Source organism: Dryobates pubescens, chromosome 26 (assembly GCF_014839835.1).
Source record: "Dryobates pubescens isolate bDryPub1 chromosome 26, bDryPub1.pri, whole genome shotgun sequence".
In the NCBI taxonomy this organism is placed as follows: Eukaryota; Metazoa; Chordata; class Aves; order Piciformes; family Picidae; genus Dryobates; species Dryobates pubescens.
Window position 1 is genome coordinate 3876378 of NC_071637.1, and position 22370 is coordinate 3898747.

General features: G+C 59.5%; 1 protein-coding gene across 1 annotated transcript in view; it reads right to left on the reverse strand.

Annotated features, from left to right (window-relative positions):
* Positions 1 to 5711: 5711 nt before the first annotated feature.
* SOGA1 (suppressor of glucose, autophagy associated 1) overlaps positions 5712 to 22370 on the reverse strand; it is a 28157-nt gene continuing 11498 nt past the window's right edge. Inside the window, exons 3-15 of the mRNA XM_054173550.1 lie at positions 20151 to 20309; positions 17480 to 17542; positions 13531 to 14766; positions 12288 to 12404; positions 12015 to 12140; positions 11011 to 11241; positions 10751 to 10858; positions 10300 to 10467; positions 9039 to 9290; positions 8841 to 8912; positions 8364 to 8434; positions 6668 to 8117; positions 5712 to 6572 (exon numbers count right to left, since the gene is read on the reverse strand). Of these exons, the coding sequence (XP_054029525.1) occupies positions 6423 to 6572; positions 6668 to 8117; positions 8364 to 8434; positions 8841 to 8912; positions 9039 to 9290; positions 10300 to 10467; positions 10751 to 10858; positions 11011 to 11241; positions 12015 to 12140; positions 12288 to 12404; positions 13531 to 14766; positions 17480 to 17542; positions 20151 to 20309 (4203 nt within the window). The 3' untranslated portion in view covers positions 5712 to 6422. The remainder of the gene's footprint in view (positions 6573 to 6667; positions 8118 to 8363; positions 8435 to 8840; positions 8913 to 9038; positions 9291 to 10299; positions 10468 to 10750; positions 10859 to 11010; positions 11242 to 12014; positions 12141 to 12287; positions 12405 to 13530; positions 14767 to 17479; positions 17543 to 20150; positions 20310 to 22370) is intronic.

Consider the following 22370-nt stretch of genomic DNA (forward strand, 5'->3'; position numbering starts at 1 on the left):
TACCCAGGACCACAAAACTGGGCTCCAGGCATGGCCTCAACTGTGCCCTGTCCTATAGCGGGGACAGAACCTTTGGGGACCCGTGGAGGCCACTGACAAACCACTCAAGCTGCCTCACACTGGGGCTGAGGTTCTCCGCAGCCAGATAGATGCTGAGAGATGGGGACTGCTTCCCCCATTGCCCAGGACATCACAAACCACAGGAGCTACATCTTCACCACACCTGGTGTCCCCAGGGGCTGTGGCAGGCAGGGGCCAGGCAGGGCTGGGAGCTGGAAAGCCACCCCTGGAGACTCATCACTTCTCTGAGATGTTTGTAAGAAGAGGACTTGGAGACAACTTTTATTCATCATTTTTTAGAGAGATTTTTAATGTTTCTTTTTCTTTTTTTTTTCCCCTTTTTTTTCTTAACAGACTTGGTTTAAATTTTTGTTTTCTACAGTAATTGAATGTAAAAATCCCAGTACAATATACAAGAGTCTGAAGATCTGCAAGAAGAAATCCAGCTCGGGGAGACACGTACGTTCAGCTAGCTTCTAACACAGGCAGCAAATTCCCTCCACCCTCCCCCAGATTTCCCAGCCAAGAAGGCATGTGGACAGGAATGCTTTACAGACACCCCCCCTCCCACCCCAACAAGACACTGGCTGCCCTGTCCCTGCCCATCCTGAGGTAGGATGGTCCCTCAGACACCCTGGGAAGGGAAAGGCCCTCTCCATGGGGTGGCTGGAGCTTCCAACACTGCAAGGCAAAGTCTGTGGTGGAGCGAGGCTGGCTGGCCCTGGTGTGGGAGTGGTGTGGGATGCTCTGAGCAGGCCCTGTGCATAGGTCCTTCAGAGACCAGAGATGCCTCAAAATGGAGAGGCGACCTTTCCTCCCCTTGGCAGCAGTGCCAGCAGCCTTATGCCCTGGTGCAGCCTCAAGGTCGTTGCAAGGTGAAGGACAAGTCCCTGCATGGCCCAGACTGAGGGAGTGAAAACAGGGATGGTGCATGTGCCCCTGGCTGTAGGTTCTGAGCAGTCATCTCAGAGATAGTTCACTAGCCTGGGATCTGGCAGTCTGTCAGGAAGCCACTTTGGTCTGGCCCATGGTACTCAAGCAGCTTGGGATGGTCCTGCTTGAACAGTCGGGAGTGGTTCTGCTCAAGCTACATGGGGTGATGGTTCTGCTTAAGCAGCATGGAAAGGTTCAGTTCAAGCTACATTAGAGCATTCTGCTCAAGCAACCTGGAGAAGTTCTGCTTGAGCAGCATGGGATAGTTCTGGAGCAGCATTAGGATGATCCTGCTCAAGCAACCTGGAATGGTCCTGCTTGAGCAGCATAGAATGGTCCTGGAGTAGTGTGGTGTGGTCCTGCTCAAGCAGTGTGGGATGGTCCTCCTTAAGCAGGCTGATGGGATCCTGCTCAAGGCACATGAGTGTCCTGCATGAGCAGTGTGGGGTGGTCCTGTTCAGGTAGCATGGGATGGTTTCTGCTTTGAGCAGCATGGCAGGGTCTTGCTTGAGCACCATGGAGCAGCTACATGTGGCAGAGAGAGTTCCTTATGTCCTTCAGCATCCCAAGCACTGCATTCAAAGCCATGCCTGGCCTTTCTTGCCCCCCCCTTGGAAATCTTCCACTGCTTGGAGAAGTCTCCCAAAGATTTGTGTGCTGGAAGGGCTCCCAGGGGGCTCTGGTCAAGTTCCATGTTCAAAAATAGCTATTGCTAATGCTAAAGCAGGACATTGGTGACTTCATCTAGTTGAGTTGTGAAACCTTCCAAGGGCAGTGATCCCCAGTGGCCACATCCAGCTGCACCACCCCTAGGGACAAGTGTTTCCTGATGTCCAGCATCACTCTTCCTGCTTGCAAGCCATATGGAAGTGCCTTGAGCACAGGGATGAGGTGGGAGGCAGGTTCTCCATCTACCCTAGCTCCACCTCCCATCCCCAGCAGTAAGGGCCCTTCCTGCTTGCATCAGGGATGGCTGTGGCATCCCTGGCTTGGTAATGGATGGGATAGAAGGCAGGCAAAGGAGGAAGGGTTGAAAGTAACAGTAGGATGTGCTGGGAGTAAGAGAGTGCAGGGAGGACAGAGGAGAAGACAAAGGGGAGATGAAGCTGGGAGAAGGTGGGAGGTTGGGATGGGTTTCAGAGGTGAAGGAGAAAAGGGAGAATGATTGGAGACCAGAAGCAGGTGGAGGGGAGATCTGTGAGGTAGGCTGGACATTTGGCAGGATAAGGAGGGATGGGGAGAGGTGTAGGAGACCAGTGACTGACAAGGGATGGTTGAGTATGAGGAGGGACAGGACAAGAGGTGAAAGAGCATGAAAAAGGATGAGGAACAATGGGAGGTGGAGGATCACAGGAAGGACAGGGAGGCTGAGAGGGAGGAAGAAGAGGTATGAGATGGAGGCTGAGGAACAAGGTACAGAAGAGAGTGGAAAGTGGAGGACAAAGTACTGACATTAGGTGGAAGTGAAGGATGATGACAAGGAAAAGAGAGGTTGAAGGAGGATGATGAGGACTGGGCAGATGGTAGGAAGCAGAGGATGAGCAAGAACAGGAAAATGGGTGGTGTTGGGGCATGGGGAACGACGGGGGACAGTGGGAGGTGGAGGATGAAGGTGGGCAAAAGGGAAGAGGAAATAAAGATAGATAGCAGGTGGTAGAGGACAAAGAGCAAGGGGGAGATGAAGGAAGAAGAGCAGGGATAAGAAAACAGTGGGAGATGGCCAAAGACAAAAGGAACTGTGAAGTAATGGAGAAGGATAACAGGGAAGCATAAGACAGATGGTAACAAAAGCATAGGAAGGAGGGATGGGATGAGTTAGGTGGGTGATAAAAGAGGAGAATAAAGAGGGATGAGGGCAATGGAAAGGGCTGTGATCCTAGATGGAGAACAAGAAGGAAAGCTAGGACATGGGGGATTGAAGAGCAGACATAAAAGGGATGTGACATGAAAGATGATGGAGGAGCAAAGGAGTGGCGAGTCCTGGTGGGTGACAGAGGACCCTCAGGTAGAGGCAGTTTAACATAGTGAGCCTGGAGGAGGCTGGCACTGGCAGGTGATGAGGGCAGAAGGGCAAGGAGCCATGGGCAGGGAAGGGTAAGGGGATGTGGGGTCCACACGTAGGCGGGGGTGAGACACTGAGCAGAAGACAGGGCAGGCATGAGAACACCAGCATAACAATGCAGAGCCAAAAGGAGCCTGGCATGAGGTGACAGCCTGGGCATTGAGACCATGGAGCACCCACAGGTGATGCCAAGGAGCTCTGGTGGTATGGCACAGGTGGGGTCAGCACATGGGGATGGTGTTGGGGAGAGCCAGGTGGGTGAGGAGAGGATGGGACACTGTGTGGGCTGGGCAGTGGGCAGGATGGTGGGGACAGAGGGACAGGACCTATCTAGATGCATGTCCTCACCCCTGGGTGCTCCAGACACCCCCACTCCCCTCCACAGCAGCACCAAACAGGACAGGCAGCGCAGTCAGGCAGCACCAAGGGTGTGGGTGAGGGGTTGCAGGGCCTTTATTCATCACAGGAGAAGCAGGCAGGGTGCAGGACAGCGGGAGCAGGGCGCCTGTCATCGGGGCAGAAGGTGCCCTTCATGCGACCTTGGCATGGGCTGGCGAGAGGGAGCAGGAGGACAGGGCAGGGGCAGGCAGGGCTCTGCCTGGGCTGGGCAGTGGTGTGTGGGGGAAGGACAAGGGCAGAGGCTGGACCAACCACCTCCACGGGATCTCCCCCCGCCGCCTTCGGCACTCCCTCGTCAGCCCCGGCGCAGCCCCTGGCCCCGTGGGGAATGCCCAGCACTGCTATTTACAGAGTAAGACAGAACCCACCAACATTACAAATAATCAAAAGGCAGCTGTAAAAATGAGAAACCACATTCCAAAAGTAGAGTCTTTAAAAAAAACCCAACCCAACAAAACCAAAACAACAGAACCCCAAAACAACAAACAACCCAACCCGACCCCCAAGTCCCCCTTAGCAAGGAAAATGCTAAAAACCACCCCGAGGGATCTATGTACAGCAGGAGGTTGCCCACGGTGGGGGTGCAGGGACCCCACTCCCCCCTGGCAGGAAGGGAAGTTGCTGCCTGGCCCCAGCTGCTGGTGAGGGTGGGTGGGCAGCGCCTGCCCCACACGTCCCACACCCGGGTGACCAGGGTCCCCCAGGGGCCGGACAAAAGGCCATGGGTGCCGGGCCTGCTGGCCCTGGCTGATGCTGGTGTGTCCGGAGACACAGGCAGTGAGTGGCCGTCGCCGAGATGCTGACGGAGGCTGCGACGTGGCAGTGATGCAGCCCTGCCGGGCAGCGAGCGGCTGGACAGGAGGGGGCAGCAGCTACAGCCGCAGGAGCCTTTTTGCAAGCGAAGCTGCAAGATGACAGCAAGGCAGCATAGGGAGCCTCTGGAGCAGTGTAGAGAGCCCCAGAGCAATGCACAGATGTCCTGGAGCAGTGTACAGAGCCCCAGAGCAACGTGCAGGACCCCAGGGGCAGCACACAGAGCCCCTGAAGCAGTGTACAGAGCCCCAGAGCAATGCACAGAGCCCCTGGAGCAGTGTATACATACTCTTGAGAAACATACAGAGCTCCCAGAGCAACGTACACAGCCTCAGTGCCATGCAGAGGTCCTGGAGCTGTGTATGGGGCCCCTGAAGCAGCAGTGTACATGGACTCAAAGCAATGCTCAGAGGTCCTGGAGCAATGCACACAGCCCTGGAGCAATGTGTGGAGTCCCAGGAGCTGTGTACATAGTTCCAGAGCAAGGCATGGAGCTACTGGAACAGAATAGAGAGCCCCAGAGCAATGCACAGAGGTCCCATAGCAGTATATGGAGCCCCTGGGTCAGTGTCCATGGACTCAGAGCAACAGACAGAGCCCCTGGAACCATGTATGGAGCCCCAGAGCAGTGCACGGTGTCCCTGGACCAGATACAAAGCCCCAGAGCCACACATGGAGTCTCTGGAGCAATGCACGGAGTCCCCAGGGCAAAGGACGCAGCCTGAGCAATGCCCAGAGCCCCCAGACATGAGGGCACCTGCAAGCAGCTCTATCTGGGCTAGTCCCTGCCTGGCCCCTGGCCTGCAGCTCGAAAATAGGTCAGGCAGCCGCCTTGGGAATCGCTGCTTTCACACCAGCCCTGCTCTGTGTGGGGCTGGGATGCAAGTCCCCAGACCCAGGAGCTCTGCACGGCTATGGCTGCTGTGGCTGCTGCCCCCCTCCCTGCCAGGGTAAGGCTTTTAGTGGTGGTGAGAGTGGCCACGCTGCAACCTCCCCAAGCACAATCTCTGAATCCAGCTGGTGCACCTCCCATGCAGCTGGTTTGGGCAGTTTTAAAATGCACTTGGTTTTACATTGCAGGCTGTCCAGAGATGGGCAGAGCCAGAAGGGGAGGAAAACAAAGAGGGGGGGTGGGGGCAAAGAAAGAAAGGAAAACAAAACCAACAAAAAAGAGCAATATGTATCTTCAGCACTTGGAGAGGCAAGTAACTACCAGTGGCCCCAGGCAGGGCAGTGGGTGCAACGCAGGGAGGCACCACAGCCCCTCGGGATGGTGGCAGGAGATAGGCATGTGCGCACACACGCCGTGGGTCCCCATGCTGAGCACCCAGCACCCACACCTCTGCGCCAGGAGGATCCACTGGGTCCACCCAGACCCTTTCCAGCAGCAACCCCCCTCCTCCACCCCGAGAAAGAAGGGTGGCCGGGGAGGGCCCCCACCCCAGTGACCCTCCCCGCCTGCTTCCTGCCCGGGGAAGCACGTGTGGCCCCTGGCTGATGCAACCGCGCTGCAAGCGGGGCTGGCAGGGATGCGCTGGGGCTCGGGCAGGGCAGGCAGTGCTGGCGGTGGCCAAGAGGACCAGAGCCAGCACCCTCCACCCACAGAGGCCAACGCGTGCCTCCAGCCACCGCATCCCTTCGGCGGCCCGGCCACACTTCGCCCCAGCCTGCCCCATATACGTGAGCAGCCTGTCCTAACCCACTCTCCCCTTCCCAGGTCCCGGTGAGCCCTCAGCATGGCCGGGTCTCAGCTGACATTCCCAGGGTGCTGCAAACTACTGAGGTCTCAGCTGACGTTCCTGGGGTGGTGGGCACTAGTAAGGACAATCGAGTGCCAGCAACTGCTCCGACAGGCAAGAGGTGAAGCAACCGCCCCAGCAGGATCCCAGCGTGGTGAGAACTGGAAGGGACCTCTGGAGCTCATCTAGTCCAACCCCCCTGCTACAGCAGGGTCATCCCCACGCACCCCGGGGCTACCGACAGCCTCCACCAACGGCTCCACATCTGCTTCCTAAGCGTCCCCGGGGGCCAGGGGAGGGTTAGGAGACAGATGCGCCCGCGACACCTCCCAGAGGGGCCCCCCGGGGTGTCAGCGCGGGCGATCTTCCTTCAGGAGATGGATAGCAGGCACGCTGCGGCCCCCGGCCCCCCCTCCTCACTCACTCGAGGCCCCCGGCTTCTCCTCCGCCCTGGGGGGGTCCGCAGGGTGCAGTTTGCACTTGGAGGGGGAGTGGCGGACGGCGGAGCGGGATGGCCGGGCGAAGCAGGAGGTGAGGGACTGGGTGCTGCAGTCACACGCCACGTCCTGCAAAGATAGACAGGGCACAGCGGGGTTAGAGGGCTCGGCCACCCTGTCCCCCGCCACAGCGGGACACCCCGGGGAGGACCCTGCCTCGTTACCTCGCTGGCCATGGCCGAGATAAGGTCAGGGTCCCGCAGGGCTGCGTCCTTACTCCCCTGGCCGGGGGGTGAGGGCTTGGGGTCCTCACAGCCGCTTTGCTTGAGGACTTTCTTGTTCAGGACACGGGAGATGTTCTCAGCCGGGTGGTGGGCAGCTGGGCTGGGGTGCTCGGCTCTCTTGCTGCCCTCCTCCCCGGCGGCTTCCTTCTTCTCTGGGGGAGCAGTGGGACTCTGTGCCCTGCCACAGACGTTCCTGAAGAACTCCTGCACCAGGCCGTATTTGGGGGCTTCGGGCTTGGCCCGGCCGCTCTCGGGGCAGCCTGGCTTCCAGATGGACTCGGTGCTGCCCGCGTGCTCCACCACGCTGAACAAGCTGGACAAGCCATCGTTGATGTTGCTGAGGACGGGGCTGTCACGAGTGGTGGTGGAACGGGCCCAGGCAGAACCGTTCTGCTTGCTCTGGTGAAGGTTCCAAAGGCTCCTGTCCTTGGAGGCATCCAGCTTGGAGGAAGACCTCCTCTGGAGCTTCGGAGAGCCGTATTTCGGGGAGCAGCAAGGCCGCTCGATCCTGGAGTGGACCTTATCCAGGGAGGAGGAGATCTGCTTGCTGCGCACGGACATGAGGGAGGAGCTGCGCGGGGACCAGCTCTTGCTGTGCACGCCGCCGGCCCGCGGCAGGTCGGTCTGCAGGCCCACGCTCACCGTCTGGGTGGTCTGCGTCCCCACGTGGGCCACCCCCACCGTCTGGCTGGAGGTGCTCTTCACCTTCCTCTCCAGCGAGCTGGAGCGGATGGCCTGCCGCACGCAGTTGGTGATCTCCTTCATGTCGTCGCTCATGTTGCCGGAGATCTCCAGGTCGCGCAGCGAGGAGGGGAAGCGGGGCACCGGGGGCACCGCGCCCTCCACCGCGCCGCCGTCCAGCAGCTCCCGCTGCTGCTTGGAGAAGTTGCACAGCCACTGGCTGTAGGTGCTCTCGGCGCTGGCGGACTCCTCCGGCTCCTTCGGCTTGGCCATGGTGAACAGGAAGCCGGGTTCGATCAGGATCTTCCCCTCCTTGTTGTGCACCAGGGGCGCCTCCAGCCGCCGCACCACCGGGGGGCTGTAGTAGATGCGGATCCCTGTCTTGTCGGGCGCCGTGTAGCTCCTCTGCATTTGCTTCTGGGCTGGGTCGTGCCCGGAGAGGCTGCTCGCCCGGGAGTAGTCCCAGGAGGAGATGCCCAGCTTCTCCTTGGCCAGGCTGTCGGGGACGGGTTGCTCAATATTCACATATGTACAGTTGGAGGGAGGAAGGCCAGCGCCGTCCCGCATCCCGTTGGGCAGCAGCTGGGTGGCCGTGGACACCTTTTTGCCCCGGGAATGGTCACCCAGCCCTGGTGTGGTCTTTCCAGGGAGGTAGGGAGAACAGTCAAGCAAGCTTTCAAACTCTGACATGGAGGAAACAGACTTGGTCCTGTGGGAGGAGAGAGGACAGAGCTCAAGAGGGGACAGGGCAGTGGGTTGGGAAGCAGCTGGAGGTACCCTGCTCCCACCCCAACGGGGCTCTCCTGGGCACTTTATGGGAGCCATTCCTTGCTCTCCAGGACAACCCTGGGCCATGGCTGCACCTTTCCCCAGCTTCCAGGGCTGCCAAGCCCAAGGACAGCCCCATGCAGCCTTCTCTGTGCCTCGGGGACCTTGCAGGCACCACCACACGCACCTTTTGAGGTTGGTTCCCTTGGCTTCTGCTTCAGAGATTGTCTCTTTGTCTGTGATTTTCTCATTGAGAGCCTAGGAGGACACAGAAGAAAGCTCTGGTATCAGCGACCACAGGACCAACATACACAGATGGGCTGAGCAGGGGCTGTACCCTGCTCCCCCCTCCAGCACTACCACCTTCCCCTATGCACCTAGACCTGGCATCCAGGGCTCCACAGGGCTCCAGGCCAGCCAGGGCTCCACAGGGCTCACTGTGCCCACATCTATTTTAAATCAACTTTTTATAACCCCATGGAAGCCCTTGGGGTTCAGCCACACTCTGATCTTTCATTCACCCCAGTCCCTGGTGCTACCCCTTGCAGCCTGATTTGCTATTCAAGGAGGTGTTATTTGGGGTTCCCACCACCCCCCATCCAACCCTTAGCATAGACCTGAGCCCAACAAGTACCAGAAGAGCCCTCTGTGCTCTCTTGCCCACCTCCTTCCAGTTGCTGCCATGCTTCTCCATTTCAGAGTGCTTCAGTGCCCATGGGTTGGCTCCTTTCTGCAACTGCAGAACGTGTTGGTCACTCAATGTGTGCACTGTGCCCCTCTGGGCAAGCAAAAGCTCTAGAGCATGCACAGAGGACAAGTGACAGAGGCTGGAGGACACGTCCACAGTGCTGGGACACCATACCTGGTTGATTTTGTTCTGCAGGTCCTTTGCTTGCTGCTCTGCCTGCTGCTGCTCCTCCTTGAAGCGGGCCAGCAGCTCCACTTTCTCCTGGTTCCAGTTCCTCTCGCTGATCTGCAGCTGCTTGGTGAGGTCCATGACAGCGCTGTAGGACTCAGCCAGGAGATGCTGGTGCTCCTCACGCTCCCTCTTCAGCGCCACCTTCCAGTCTGGCAGTGCACGCTCTGTGATCCCTTTGCCCGCCTTTGACTCCAGCTGCGGGGACATGGTGGTGGTTGAGGGGGATCCACAGCTCCAGCGTGGTGCTGGCCATCTCCAGCAAAGGGGCAAGGCATGCCAGGTCCCAATGCAGATCCTGTGCTGCCCAGGTTAGATAATGTGTGCCCCCAAAGCCCTGGGGCACAGCGCAGCTTGTCCATGGGCATGGCCAAGCTGTGGCCGGCCCTGGCTTGCAACCATGCCATGCCAGATGGCCTGGCAGATGGTCACACAGAGGGACATGGGCTGAGAGTCCTTCCTGCTGGGCTGTCCTTTGCCTCTTGGACCCTGCTCTGCCCATGGTCCTGCCTGCTGGACTTGGCTCCTGGAGCAGGGCAGCATCCCTTGCAAGCTGGCAGAGTGGACCTCAAGGACCCTGCTGCTGTGGGCAGCCAGGAAGGCCCCCAGAACTGGGGTGCTGCCTCCATGGCAGCTCTGCTCACTTTTGGGGGGTAAAAGAGGGGAACTAAGGACCACCACTGAGCTCTGCCTGGCAAAATCCCACCTGGGAGGTTCTGGCACCTGCTCAGGGAAGTGGAGGTGGGCTATGGCCGTGGGCTGCTGCCAGCATGGTGCAAGAGAGCAGAAAGCCCCCACTGCTGTGAGGGCAGGGCTGGAGGGATGGGGGAGTAGGACAGTGTCTGGGTTGCCCTCCCTTCACCTCCTACCCCAGGGGGGCAGAGCCCCAACCTGTGCTGTGACCCAGGCTCTGATGCCACTCTCAGATCCCTGGGGAAGGATGCTGAGCCCCAGGGCCATCCCTCCCACCCCAGATAAAGGCAGTGGAGGAATAAAGAGCATCCTCTGCCGCTCCTCAGTCGGATCTGTGTGCCAGCCCCGTTGCTATAGAAACTCTCCTGCCGGAGCGGCTGCTCATTGAGATTCCCCCAGTGCCACCCTGCCTGACAGCCCTGCCCCGGCAGCCAGCGCCTGGCACGGGCAGCTCCCCAGTCCCCGCTGGGCCAGGGGCAGCTCCGCCAGCCCGCAGGGTGCCCGGGGCCCGCACCTGGGCGATGTGGCACTTGAGCTCGGCGCGCTCCATCTCCCAGGCAGCCTTGGCCTTGGTGAACTGCTGCTGCAGCTCGCCGGCCCCGCGCCGCTCCTCCCGCAGCTCCGTGCACAGCTCCTTCAGGGTCACCTTCATGTCCGCCAGCGTCTTGATGCACTCGTTGGGCTGCCAGGGATGGGACTGGGGGTGAGCGGAGGAAACCAGGGCCCCACGATGGGGTAGGACCCTGCGGGAGATGGCCTCTGCATCCCCACCCCATGGGCTGCCCAACCTCCTCAGGGTGAGACACAGGTGCCACGGGGGCAGAGGACCACCCCTGGGGGTGACATCCCAGCAGGAGGCATCCTCTTCCAGCCATGCACCCCACAAGAAGCCACCACCCCATGGCATGCGGCCGCAGTGGGGGCTGCTCCTGCCCACCCCCTGGGCTCATGGGGACCTTGCTCACCGTGTTGAGGGTCCAGGCATCTCCAGAGCACATCTTGTTGTCTGCCTGCTGCTGCGGGGCGAGCTCCTCCTCCTCCAGCAGCAGGTACAGCTCCTTCATGCTGTTCACCTGCAGTAGACACCATGGCTTGGGTAAGGAAGGGACCCACTGCTCGTGGCAAGGGATGGGGGACACCCAAGCAGCCCTGGGTGGGACACACAGAGGATGTCCAACAGCATGGTCCCCCCCACATGGCAGCTGAGCCCCTTAGCCCACACTACCTCCAAAAAGTCCTCGCCCTCGCTGTGCACCGTCTTGCCCTGACGCCAGCGCTTGAGGAACCACTTGAGCTTCATGAAGAGCAGGAGGAAGCTCTGCCTGAACTGCTGTGACTCCTGCACCAGTAGGTTCTTCTCCTGACTCCAGAACTTCTGCTCCAGACGCCTCTGCAGGTTCAGGCTCTGCAGCTCGAATTCCCGACGCAGCAGAGCTTTCTGATGGTCCTCCTTCAGCTGTGGAGAGACATGTGGGCACTGAGATGAGGGCTGGTGGTAGTGATGTGGCACCTCTGCCCCAGGGTCTAGGCTGAGCCTGGTGCCAACTCCAGATTTAACACACCTGGGGAGCTCCAATGCCCTGGCAGTGCTGGGGACAGCAGGGCCCCATCAAGGCACTGCCATAGGTGGAAGCCCAGCATGGCTGCATGCCTATGTGCAAGTAAGAGTGTGCCCAGTTCCTGTGTCTCTTGATGATGGGTCTGCTGTGTGTGCTCCCAACTGACACCTGGATTCCCAAGTGGGTCACAGAATCCCAGCATGGTGAGGGCTGGAAGAGACCTCTGGAGATCATCTACTTCAACCCCCCTGCTAAAGCAGAGCCACCCACAGCAGGATGACCAGGATCACAACATCCAGGCAGGACAGATGACACTTCCTGGGTTCCTTTTTTGACCTGTTGTCCCTTGTTTTGTCACTGGGCACCACCAAGAAGAGTCTGGCCCTATCCTCTTGCCCCCTACCCTTTAGGTCTTGCTGAGCATTGATCAGATCCCCTCTCAGGCTGTTCTCCAGGCTCAACATCCCCAGGGGCTCAGCCTTTCCTCCTCCAGGCCCCTCAGCATCTTTGTAGCCTCTGCTGGACTCTCTCCAGTAGTTCCCTGTCTTCTGAACTGGGGAGCCCAGAACTGGACCCAGGACTCCAGATGTGGTTTTCTGGGGCTGGAGGCAGCACAGCCATGGCTGTGGGGACAGCCATCTCCTGGAGATCAGGGCTGTTCCCTACTCACCTGGCAGATCTTCTGTGAGAAGTTGTCCACCTCGTCCTTCCTCAGCTGCCTCTCCTGCGAGAGCTGCTCCTGCAGTCCCCGCAGACTCTCGTTGGCCTCCGACAGCACCAGCTGCAGCTCCTTCATCTGCAAGGGGCCAGGCAGGAGATGGGCACAGGGGGCTGTGCCTGGCCAGCCCTCCCCACATCCCTCTCCTGGCAGCCCGTCCCTGGCTCTCAACAGGGACAGCCAACCCCACTGGCCGAGGGGACAGGACCCCCGTCTGTGTCGTACCTCGGTGGCGTAGGAGTCGTTCTCCTCCGTCCGGCAGGGCCTGCAGCTCCGGGGCTGCGTGGGGTCGGTGTCCTTGGCGTGGGGTCCGTGGTAAGGGTCGGCCTCCCTAAAATCAGGCTGTTGCATGCGTGGGCAAGTTAATGAGAACAAACCAAAAGAGCAGGAAGGGGAAGAGGATAAAAAGAAAAACCCAAACAGAAAAACAGAAAACAAAGCAATGGGTCTCCGAAACGGTAAAGAACTACAAGACAACAAAAAGGATGAGGAGGAGAAGGAGCTTCATCACCATGGCGGGAGACAATGCAGAAACCAAAAGGAAACACAGGATGAGCAGACACGTGGCCTGGATTGTTCAAGGAAAGTGGGGGGGGTTGGAAAAAAAGAGAGAAAGAGGGAAAAGATGTGCAAACACCAGTTACGGTGTCATGCGGTGACTGGGGCAGACTGGCACCTGGGGCTGCTGGCGTCGCATGCGGAAAAATAGGACTCTGAACAAGCGAGTGTGCTCCAGAAAGGGGCTCGGACCTGCAGCCCTGACCACCGTGCACACCCCTGCACCTGGCATGAGCCAGCCACCTTCCCAGAGCGGAGGGGGACGGCAGGGCGTGAGCTGCTCTCCACTGCCCCAGAGGTGCTCCCCATCGGATGCAGATTTGCCCTGGGAGCACCCTGCCTGAGTGCCACTGCAGGGTGAGGCTTCTTGCAACGGAGGTCTCCACAATTTGGGCTGCTTTCAGGAGGCTGCAGGCTGCTCTCTGCCCACCCAGCTCATCACAGAATCACAGAACATTAGGGGTTGGAAGGGACCTTCAAAGATCATCTTGTCCAACCCCCCCTGCCAAGGCAGCATGACCTAGAGTAGGTCATACAGCTCATCCCCACTAAGCAAAGAGCTTCTGAGCTGGGCATGCTGGGCTGAGCTGGAGAAGAGCTCAAACACTGCCCTCAGGGTATGATTGCACCCAAGAGCCTCTGGCCATGGGCAGGGCAGCCTCGGCACAACCAGCCTGTGCTGGGATGCACTGGGATGCCCACTGCCCCTGCCTTGGGCACACTCTGTTGGAGCAGAGTCCTACCTTGCCCCCAGTGCCACTGGCATGCAGTGAGGTGTTAGTTTGGGTTTTGCTCTGGAGAGGCAGGAGGGAGGTTACGTGGGGGGTTGGGGTTTGCTCCGTAAAGCAGGAGGAAACGGGGCGGCAAATCAAGCAGCAGCTGCTGTGGGGGCGTGGGAAGCGGCCCGTACCTGGAAGTCAGAGGAGTGCTCCTTCTGCAGCCCCTCTTTGGTGGTGTCATGGCTGCCAGGGCTGGAGAATGGGAAAGAGTCCGTGTGCTCCTTGAGGCTGCCGCTGAGGTGGTCAACCTTCCTCACGAAGCAGCCCAGGTCCTGCTGGAGCACGCCCAGCCGCATGAGGAGCACGTTCATCAGCTTGGCATCGCTGGGGCTCTCCCCAGCACTCCCCACGGCCTCGGCCAGCAGCCCCTCCGTGCACTCGTTGTCCAAGCAGGCCTTCAGCCCCGAGCTGAAGCCGTTGGCGTCCGAGATCAAGACGTCGATCGCTTTGCTGACGAGCGCCGCCTGGTCCCGGATGCCCAGCAAGGTCTCTAGGTCCTTGGGCTTGAGCAGCTTGGTGAGACCGCCGTCGGGCCCCTTCCCGCCGCCGGGCAGCCTGTCCTGCCCGTTGGCTTCGCCGCTGCACACTCCGTCCCTCCAGCCGGCGGTGGGGACGCACTGCGCGGAGTCGCCGGCCTCGGCGTCGGTCTCCAGCATGGGCCGGGTGGTCTGGCAGGAGGCCAGGTCGCAGCGCTGGAGGTTGGAGAGCAGCACTCGGTTCTCATACTGCAGCTTCTTCACCTTGCCGCTCAGCTCGCTGATCTGCACCTTGGCCGTGGCCAGCTCCTCCTGCGAGGGCTCGCTGACCACCGAGCAGCTGTCCTCCGACAGCGTCACATCCAGCTCGTGGTCCGACTTGTATTTGCTCAGCTCGCCAAGGAGAAGCTTGTTCTGGTCCTCCAGCTCCAGCAGCGAGCGCCTCAGGAGCTCGGCCTCCTCCTCCACGAACTGCAGGTGCCGGTGCAGCTCCGCCACCGTGTCCCCGGGGTCCCCGCAGCCGGCGACGCCTGCCAGGAACCGCGCGTCCTGCCCCGGCAGCTCCCTGTCCCCCTGGCCCCTCATGTCGTCCATCTCCGCCCGCAGCCCGCGGTTCTCCACCTCCAGCTCCACTATCCTCCGGCTCAGGATGTTGGCTTCCTCCTCCACCAGCTTGAGGTGGACCTTCAGCTCGGCCTCCCGGGAGTGGGGGGAGTCAGCCAGCTCCTCCACGGAGAGGGAGCTGTCGAGGTCCCCGTAGAGGGACCTGTATTTCAGCAGCTCCTCCTTCATGCCGTCGTTCTCCTTGGCCAGCTTGGTCAGCTTCTTGCACATCAGGGCTGACTCCTCCTTGGCAAAATGCAGCTGGCATTTCAGGTCTGCACTGTCCTCCTGGGGATTGAGAGGGTGCAGGCATCACAAAACTGCTGCCAGGGTGGCTCCAGGGGAGCCCTGGGGATATGCCACCCTCCCACCCTGATGACCCCAGGGAAGATGGATGCTGCTCTTGCTCAGAGAGAGAAAATGACTTTGAGACCCATTCTGGAGGCTTTCAGAGAGCCTGGAGACAAGGCAGGATGCCTGGGCAAAGTAAGCCATGAAGGGACATTGAGCCACTGCTGAGGATGCAGAGACCGAGTCCAGCCCTGCCACAGCCTGATCCTGGGGAGAAGGGGGAGAGAAAGCCACCAACAAGGGCTCCTCCCGAAAGCTGGCAAGAGCTGAACAACTGATCCTGTGCCACTGCAACCCCCTGCCGGGCTGGGCTCCTCCTGCTCCGCCCCAAACACTCCAACACAGGCTGGAGAAGTGGCTTTGACTGGAAATCTCCTCAAGTCTCAGCTCTCACCCAGCACTTGTCCTTGCTGCCACCACCTTGCCAGACAAACTCCCCACACCAGCTCGCTGGTCCCTTCCCCAGCCCTTCGCTCCTTGGGACCATTCCTCTGCATGCTTTGGTTAAATATAGCAGTGGGACCTCGGCTGTTTGCCCAGGCAGACCATTGCTCTGCTCTGGAGAGCCTTTTGGATGGAGGACCAGGATTTCCTGACGCCCAGCTCGTGGTTTCCCGTGCTGTGGGGTCACTCGAGTGCTCTGAGCTCCAGCACGGTGCCTGCCAGGAGGGGACCTGCTGGACTGTGACCCTCATCCCATGGTACCTCCTGGAGCTCTGGGTGGGTGCTGGAGACGGATGAGCCCTTTGGCCAGGTGGTTGCTGTTCCCAGCAGCTCTCTGCCTGCCTGAACTCATCCCTTTCCCTGTTTCTTTGGTGGGCAGAAACAAGCTGCCCCCTCTCTGGGTGCTCCTGACCTCCCCTGGCCATGCTCCATGCCCACGCTCACACACCCCCAAGCCCCACAGCAGCAGCTATTTGCTCTGCAAACTTCCTGTGCTGCTTATATGGAGGTCAGGGGTGAGGGGGGGAATCCCATGGGTTTGGGGGGGAGTCGGGGGGCAGTTATTCCCCAAACACCCTGCCCTGCCCACAGGAACCACTCTGCTGCCCTTGTGCACAAGGAGACCCAGCCTGGCCAAGGCACAGTAAAGCTGTGTGCTCCCCCCACCCCCACCCCTCTGCCAATTAGCTGTGGAGATTAGGGGAGGGCTGGGGCAGACATGACCTCAGTTCCTGTTTTTCCAGGGGAAAAAAAAAGTAGCAGCTCCACGTGTCCCTCCAGTCCTTGGCACTGCTGGAGGGAGAGACACACACATCTCCAAGACCACTTCAAGCGCTCTTTGCACTCTGGGGGCAGACCTCAGTGCCAAGTCTCTGCCCCCCAGCTCCATTTTTGGAGAGCACTGATGCTCACCCAGCACAGGCAGGCAGGAAAAGGGCCCAGGAAGCCACTGATGAGTCAGAAGCATCTGTGCCCGCAGGACCATGCTGTGGGGGGCGCACATCCAGGGTGTTTGCACGCAGGGAGACTGCTTTCCAACCCTGGCTCCTTCCTGGAGCATCGATCCCACCTCAGAGCTGGGGCCATGTGCAGCTCCATGTCCCCAGGCTGAGGGGTCTCAGCTCTGCGGGGGTGTAGGAAGCAGGGGATGGTTTACTGTAGCCCAAGGCTGAGTTTGTTTCCTGCCCCAGGAAGATGCAGAGGAGGGGCTGTATTTAAGCCTGGGAAGGGGGATGATGGAGAGGCTTCTAAGACAGCCCCCTTGGCTTGGGGCACAGGGGAGGTGCAGCACAGTCTGGTGTTTGGGGAAACGGGGAGTGGGATTCTGGGACCACCAGCTGGCCTGGAAGGATGGACTTAAAAGGGAAACAATCTATAAGAGACTGAAAAGGAAATTCTCTGAGAGCCTGGAGATCCCTGTGCCACAGGTGGGTTGTGCCAGCAATGAGAGAGGCCACTCAGAAAGCCATAGGTCCCCACTATGAGACAGTCTCAGCAGGGCATGGCAGCAGGGCATGGCAGCAGGGCATGGCTGGCTGTCTCCCTCCCTTGCCTGGCTGTGGGGGAGCAGCTCTGCTGCCTTCCAGGGCTGCTGCCTTCGGCCGTGGATTTTTCCAGCATTAAAAGCCTCCCATTTCTATTCCTGCAGCAGCAGCTCTGCCCCTCTGAGCCCCACTAACAGCATTAGCAAGTCACAGCAGCTCAGCCCAACAGCAAGTGACAGCTGAAATCCTGCTGCTGACGAAAATCCCCCCTCGCCTGGGCTGCCCCTGCTGTGGGGCAGGGACAGCTCGGCCTCCACTGCGCCCCACGGGGACCCTCAGCTCCCCCAGGCTCCCCAGAGCTGCTGGGGGAGGCAGGAGGAACTCAGGCTGCAACCCAAGAGCAGAGGCAGCTTTGCAAGGGGGAAGCCAAAGTCCTTCAGCTCCTCACTGCACACGCAGGGAAAGGGTTAAAGCCACCAGCAGGCCACTGATGCTCCATTGATAAAGGAGACAAGGGAGCAGCTGAGGACAATAAGGATGGCCCAGCACATCAATCCCTCCCTTATGCAGGGTCTCTGAAAGGCAGGGAAGTCTTGCAAGGGAAGAGCTGGCACTGCCATGCTCAGGTCTACTTCTGGGCCAGGCATAGTCTCCAGCTGGCACCATGACCTGGGGCCCTGGTGGGTCACTGCGGCATGTCCCAGATGCCCTGGCACTGCTACCTGCACTGATGGCTTCTTGTCAGCCTTCCCAATGGAGCGAGACCCTCTTTTCTTCAGGGAGTTCTGCAGAGAGAAGAGCAAGCTGTTACCCACAGCACCCTGGCACAGCACCCTGGCACAGACAGACACGCTCAGTGTGGATGCACATTGATGCTGAACTCCTTCACCCGCCTGTGAACCCCAGAGAAACAGCAGAGCCCCAGTGAGCCCAGGCCCTTTGCTTCGGGGGAACTGGACATCATGGGCTTTGCCCAGAAATTCCCCCTGCAGGCAAGCAAGCAAGCAGAGAGAGAGCAGGAAATGAGCCATGGAGAGGCTGAGTCATGGTCCTGTCAAGGAATCCAAGCCCCAGGCCAAAGGGATGGCTCTCAGGGGCATCCCAGTGTGGGAGCAGCAGATGAGGAAGTTCCCCATCACCTCTTCCCCAAGCAAGGGACATGTGCCAGTCACTCAGCTATGGGGACAGCTCCTCAGCAGGATGATGCTGACTGCCCTCAGGATCTCTGGGGACAAAAGGGACAACCTCCAGGCATGAGGACAGCTGGGAGATGAAGAGGCCAGATGGAGCAATGAGGGAAACTGGAAGTGGGAAAAAAAAAGGGGCTGCTCAAAGCAGGCCCAGTTATCTGTGGAGGGGAGAAAGGGAAAAGCCCTCAAGAACATCCACACAGCCCCCCATGAATGCTGGCTGATCCAAGTGCCTGCCCTGGTCCTATTTCCAGGCTGGTGCTGAGGCCCAGAAGCCAAAGAAAGCAGCTGTGAAATGTAAGCTGCTGCCTGTGCCAAGGTGTCAGGCTCCAGGCTTTCCTATTAAGGCCATGACCATTGCTGGAGCTGCTGCTGTTGCTGCACAGCCTCCCCTGGGGACTGGCTGTGCCAGGTTGGCATCCCTCACCCCCACCATGCTGGGGAGCAGGGCTGGCAAAGGGCACCACCCAGCCCTGTGCAGCCCCAAGCACAGCACCCTAGGTCAGATGGTGGCTGTCACTGCTCCACCTTGGGTGCCACCCTTGGGGTGGACATGCCCAAGAGACCCATGAGAGTGCAGCTCGACCGAGCAGGCTTGGCATGGGGTACCCAGACCAGTCCCACTCCTCTCCTGCACCCCAGCAGACAGAGCTGGGGTGGAGCTGGAGGTGCAAACCTTTGGGCATGACCTGCCCATCCTGACAATTATCCAATTATGGGAGAAACCTCTGGGAAGGGAGAAATAATCAGCCCTAAAGGCTGAGCCCAGCCCTGCGCAGCCTCTGCTCTGCCTTGGCTTGGCTGCTAACAAGCTCTGCCACGCTCTGAGCCCTGCGGCAGCTGGGAGGAGGTGGAGGAAGGCTGTTAACTCACTCCTCTGTCCAATTAGTGCTCTGCAATCACTGAGTAACCCCAGTGCCCTTGCTAGCCTGGAAACACAGCATCCCTGGGCTTGGGGAAGCTGTGCTCCCAGCTCTTCCATGCCTGGTGCCAGCCAGCAGCATCCTCTGTGGGCACAGGGAGCCGCAGAGAGGGGCTGTGTCCTGCCCCACACCCTTCTGCCAGGGCAGAGCAGCAGCTGGTGCTCAGGTCCCCGGGCACTGAGCACCCCCATTTTCTCTGCCTGCTTTGCAAGCTCCAGAGCAATGCAGCACGGCTCCCAGCGCTGGTGTTTGTTATTCAGCCTGCGCTGGCCGGCTGCAGGAAACCCATTTCACGCCTGCTAGGGGAGGCTGCACAGTGGAGGGCCAAGACCCCTCCTCTGGGGTGACTCTGCTCACTGCCACCCCGCAGAAGGAGGCTGCAGAAGGCATAGGTGTGACCACAGCCAGCTCCTGGCACTTGCCAAGAGATGGGCCCACCATCAAGCAGGTGCCCCTCAAGATGCCAAGCCATGCCCCATCTCCCTGCCCCACAGGGGAGCGTGGCTGGGGGTAGAGAGAGCCCTCCCTGTGTCGTGTCCCCACCCTTGGTGGGAGCAAGGCCCCAGCTCTGCCACCACATCTCCTCCCAGGCACTGCCCTGACTGCTCAGTGATGCTTCCCGAGGCTCCCTGGGGACCCCCAGCATCCCAGGCAGTAGGGAAGTAGGTTACAAGGGCTGCAAGGGATCACAAGCCCAGGCTGTCTCTGGCATTCCCTTCCTGCCACCGAGCATGACGCTGCTCCTGGCCGGGAGCTGCTCCCAAAGCTGGCATGGCACAGAGTGCCCTGGACACAGACAGGGCTGTGCACCCACCCAGCTCTGCAGCCCCTCCAGGATGCTGCCACGACACCCCGGGGACACCGGTGTGCCGTCACTGCCGTGCAGCCCCACGGCTCAGCCCGATGCGAACCAGCAGCATGCGGTCAGGATGCGGCCAGCGCCAGGCACCGTGCCAGGGACACAGTGGACTCCACACATCATTCAGGGCCTTGGCCACTGGGAATTGGGCTTGGCTCAGGTGGCCTGGCTGAGCAAGTGGCTGAAGACACATGAAGTGGCTCTCAGTGCAGAGGGAAGTCCCGCAGCCCCCCGGGGATGGGGCAGAGCCAGCCCACAGGGAGGGAGGCAGGCGCTGCTCAGGTTTCACAAGCATCTGCAGCAGGGCTCGGGTTTCAGCCAAGCAAGCAGGGAAGGGAGATCCCCCATGCAGGGCCGGGACACCTGCTAAGGGCAGAGCCCTGGGGACACCTCCCAGTCCCTGCTCCCGCATCCCCCTCACCTCTCGGAGCTTGTCCATCTCGTTCTGCACCACCTGCTTGGCCAGCTCTGTCTCAATGAGCCGCTGCCGCAGGTCCTCGTTCTCCTCCTCCAGCTTGATCCTCTTCTTCTCCACCACCTCCAGCTCGTTGTGGAGCCGCACAGAGACATCCTTGGCCACCTAGGGACACCATGGGGCTGTCACCAGGCAGGGTACAATGTGTACAGGGCTGGGACCACAGTGCCTGGGCACCTACAGTCCTCATGTAGAGGTGATCAGGCTGTTACTGAGACCCTCTGGAGCAGGCTGCTCTTCTCCAGGCTCAACAGCCCCAGGGCCCTCAGCCTTTCCTCCTCCAGTCCCCTCAGCGTCTTTGTAGCCTCTGCTGGACTCCCTAGCAGTTTCCTGTCTCTCCTGCACTGGGGAGCCCACGACTGCACCCAGTCCTCCAAATACTGTCTCACTAGAGCAGAGTAGACATGGAGGAGAACATCCTTGGGCTGCTGGTCACGTTCTTAACACACCCAAGCCTGGGCTACCAGCACAGTGTTGGCAGCAGCAGGCCCCACTGCAAGGCTAGGGTGCTCAGGCCATGGGGTTCACCTCCTGTTCCCCCCAAGGATGGGCTGCACTTTTTGCCCAGAAAGAGATAAGCTGGAGGGGAATGTGTTTGGCAGCAGCACCCCAATGTGGGCTGCTGGGCTTGTGGCACATCTCAGTTCTGGGCCCAGCTGGTTTCTGCTCTAAAAGCTAAGTTTCTCCTGGAGCTGCTGCCTGTCCCCACCGAGCTGTCTCTAGCCGCCACCGGTCCCCACTCCTGGCAGCAGCCACGTCAGCAAGAGCCCTCAGCAAACACTCCCTGGCACCAGCAGCTCCTTGAGGGCTAGCAGATGGTGAGGTGACATCACTCCACAGAACTGCCCCAGCCTGCCTGCCTGCCACAATGCTGGAGGCTCTGCAAGGCTTCCCTGAGGGCTGAGAAGAGCAGTTCCAGGGTCCCGGTCCTCATGCTCCCTCCCTGTGCAATTGTGCTGCTCCAGCAACCCACAGTGGTAGCCACATCCTGTTCCCATCAGTGCAGGATGAGGGAGCTCAGTCCCATGGCACACAGTCTGCACAGGATGAACCTTGCATATGGCACTGCAAGGCTCAATCCTTGGTCAACACTGTCCCTCTTCAGCCCAAATATTCCCCTAGACCACATGTGAGCTGGAGGTGCTGCTCCTCACTTCTCCCATCACCACCACTGGTGGGGAATTGCCATTAGTGACCCCATATAGAATCAAAGTGTTAGGGGCTGGAAGGGGCCTCAAAAACTCATCCAGTCCAGCCCCCCTGCCCGAGCAGCATCACCTAGAGCAGATCACACAGGAACACATCCAGGCAGATCTTGTATATATCCAGAGAGGGAGACTCCACAGCCCCCCTGGGCAGCCTGCTCCAGGGTTCTGTCACCCTCACAGGGAAAGAATTCTTCCTCCTGTTTCCATGGAACTTCCTCTGCCTCAGCTTCCACCACTGCCCCTTGTGCTGTCCTTGGGCATCACCCAGCAGAGCCTGGCTCCATTCTCTTGGCACTCACCCTTTACATCTTTATAAACACTAATGAGGTCACCCTCAGGCTCCTCCTCTCCTCTCCCTCAGCTCCCTCAGCCTCTCCTCACAAGGAAGATGTTCCACTGCCTTCATCATTAAACAGCACCACCCAGCAGAGCCCTCTGCACCACAACCTTCCCTGCCACTCCCTTCTGCCTCACCAGGGCCACATCTCACCATGTGGTAGTTTCAGGCTATGTCTTGAACAGAAAGTGGTAGAATGTAAATGAATCACCACTGGGGGTAAAAAGGGAAAGAATGATAAGTTCTAAACAATCCCATTGGACAGACAACAGACATAAAACCTAGATCTGTGAACTATCCTTCTCCCTTTCCAGCTTCCTCACTCTGGCTGCTGCTCCTGCTGGCTCTTTGCTGACCTTGGCTGCATTGCTTTGTCTTGGCTAAGTACTAACAAAACAACTCTCTGCTCTTTCTCTCCTCTGTTGAGTACAAGAAGGTAGGGAGCAGGAAAGGGGAAGCTATTATCTCCCCTGGTTTGTTTGTTTGTTTGGGGGGTGGCTCTTGTGATGTTTATCAATTGTAAATACCTGTAGACACGTCAGTATTGCATATTTAGTCTTGAGAAGACTGAGAGGAGATCTCATCACTGTGTATAAATATCATAGAATCAATAAGGTTGGA